Raw genomic sequence first — 832 nt, 5'->3', positions numbered from 1 at the left:
GGCAGCATCCAGCCTTCATCGTCGAAGCGCAGTGAAGCTTCCCTGCAGGTAGGCTGACCACCTGAAGAGGTTGGTTTTTTACTTTAGCACGACACCTGCGACTAAGGAGTACTTTTGAATCATATTGAGCTCGTTGCCTCTGTCTCGTGGTATGTGTCCTTTGCTCTTCGTCGAGGTGGTCTGGTGGTCATTTCTGTTTCGCAAGTATAAAGCGTGGAATGGGGCTGCCGGGCGTGCTGTCATTGTGGTGTTGTCCTTGCTTAGGTCCTAGCTTCGCAGGCTCAGGCTGCAGCCGACAACCTCGTTGCTTCACGTGGTTGGCTGGAAGCGATGTTGAGGGGTGTCTCTGAACAGCTTCTCAGAACGCATCCGTTTTACCGTCTCCCTGAGGTAGAGCCATCGCCTGGCGGGCGAAGTTTTAGCATTCTTAACGCAGGGGCGTTTCGTTATAGGAAGCAAAGGGTAGCGTGGGTACTTGACATATTCAGGCAATTACTGACGAAGGACCGGCTGACGAGCAAGGAATTAGAAGTTCTCCTGGAAAAAACAGAGCAACTGTATGGATATGCAACGACTCGCATGCCTGTCTATAACAACACGAAATCTGGAGCTGGGCATAAGAGCTAGGAGGGCTGATTTGTGGCCCGCTGTAGTTCGTCACATACAAAATGTAGGTTATCACGAGAAGTCCAAGAGACCCATTTTGGGGAAGACGTATCCGAGCTCCTCCATACTTAGTGGTCTAAGAGTTGCATTTGACTACTACAGGAGGGGCTGCGCCACAGAAGTGCTGGGCATAAGAGCTAGGAGGGCTGATTTGTGGCCCGCTGTA

General features: G+C 51.4%; 1 protein-coding gene across 1 annotated transcript in view; it reads left to right on the top strand.

Moving 5' to 3' along the window:
* Nucleotides 1-627, top strand: part of EMWEY_00057330 (hypothetical protein) — a gene marked incomplete at both ends in the record, with an annotated part of 1811 nt that extends 1184 nt beyond the window's left edge. Inside the window, one exon of the mRNA XM_013477885.1 lies at nucleotides 265-627. Coding sequence (XP_013333339.1) covers nucleotides 265-627 — 363 coding nt within the window. The remainder of the gene's footprint in view (nucleotides 1-264) is intronic.
* Between the last annotated feature and the right edge of the window lie 205 nt (nucleotides 628-832).

Source organism: Eimeria maxima, genomic scaffold (genome assembly GCF_000499605.1).
Source record: "Eimeria maxima Weybridge genomic scaffold, Emw_scaff2119, whole genome shotgun sequence".
Classification (NCBI taxonomy): domain Eukaryota; phylum Apicomplexa; class Conoidasida; order Eucoccidiorida; family Eimeriidae; genus Eimeria; species Eimeria maxima.
This window is presented reverse-complemented; position numbering and strand designations above follow the sequence as displayed.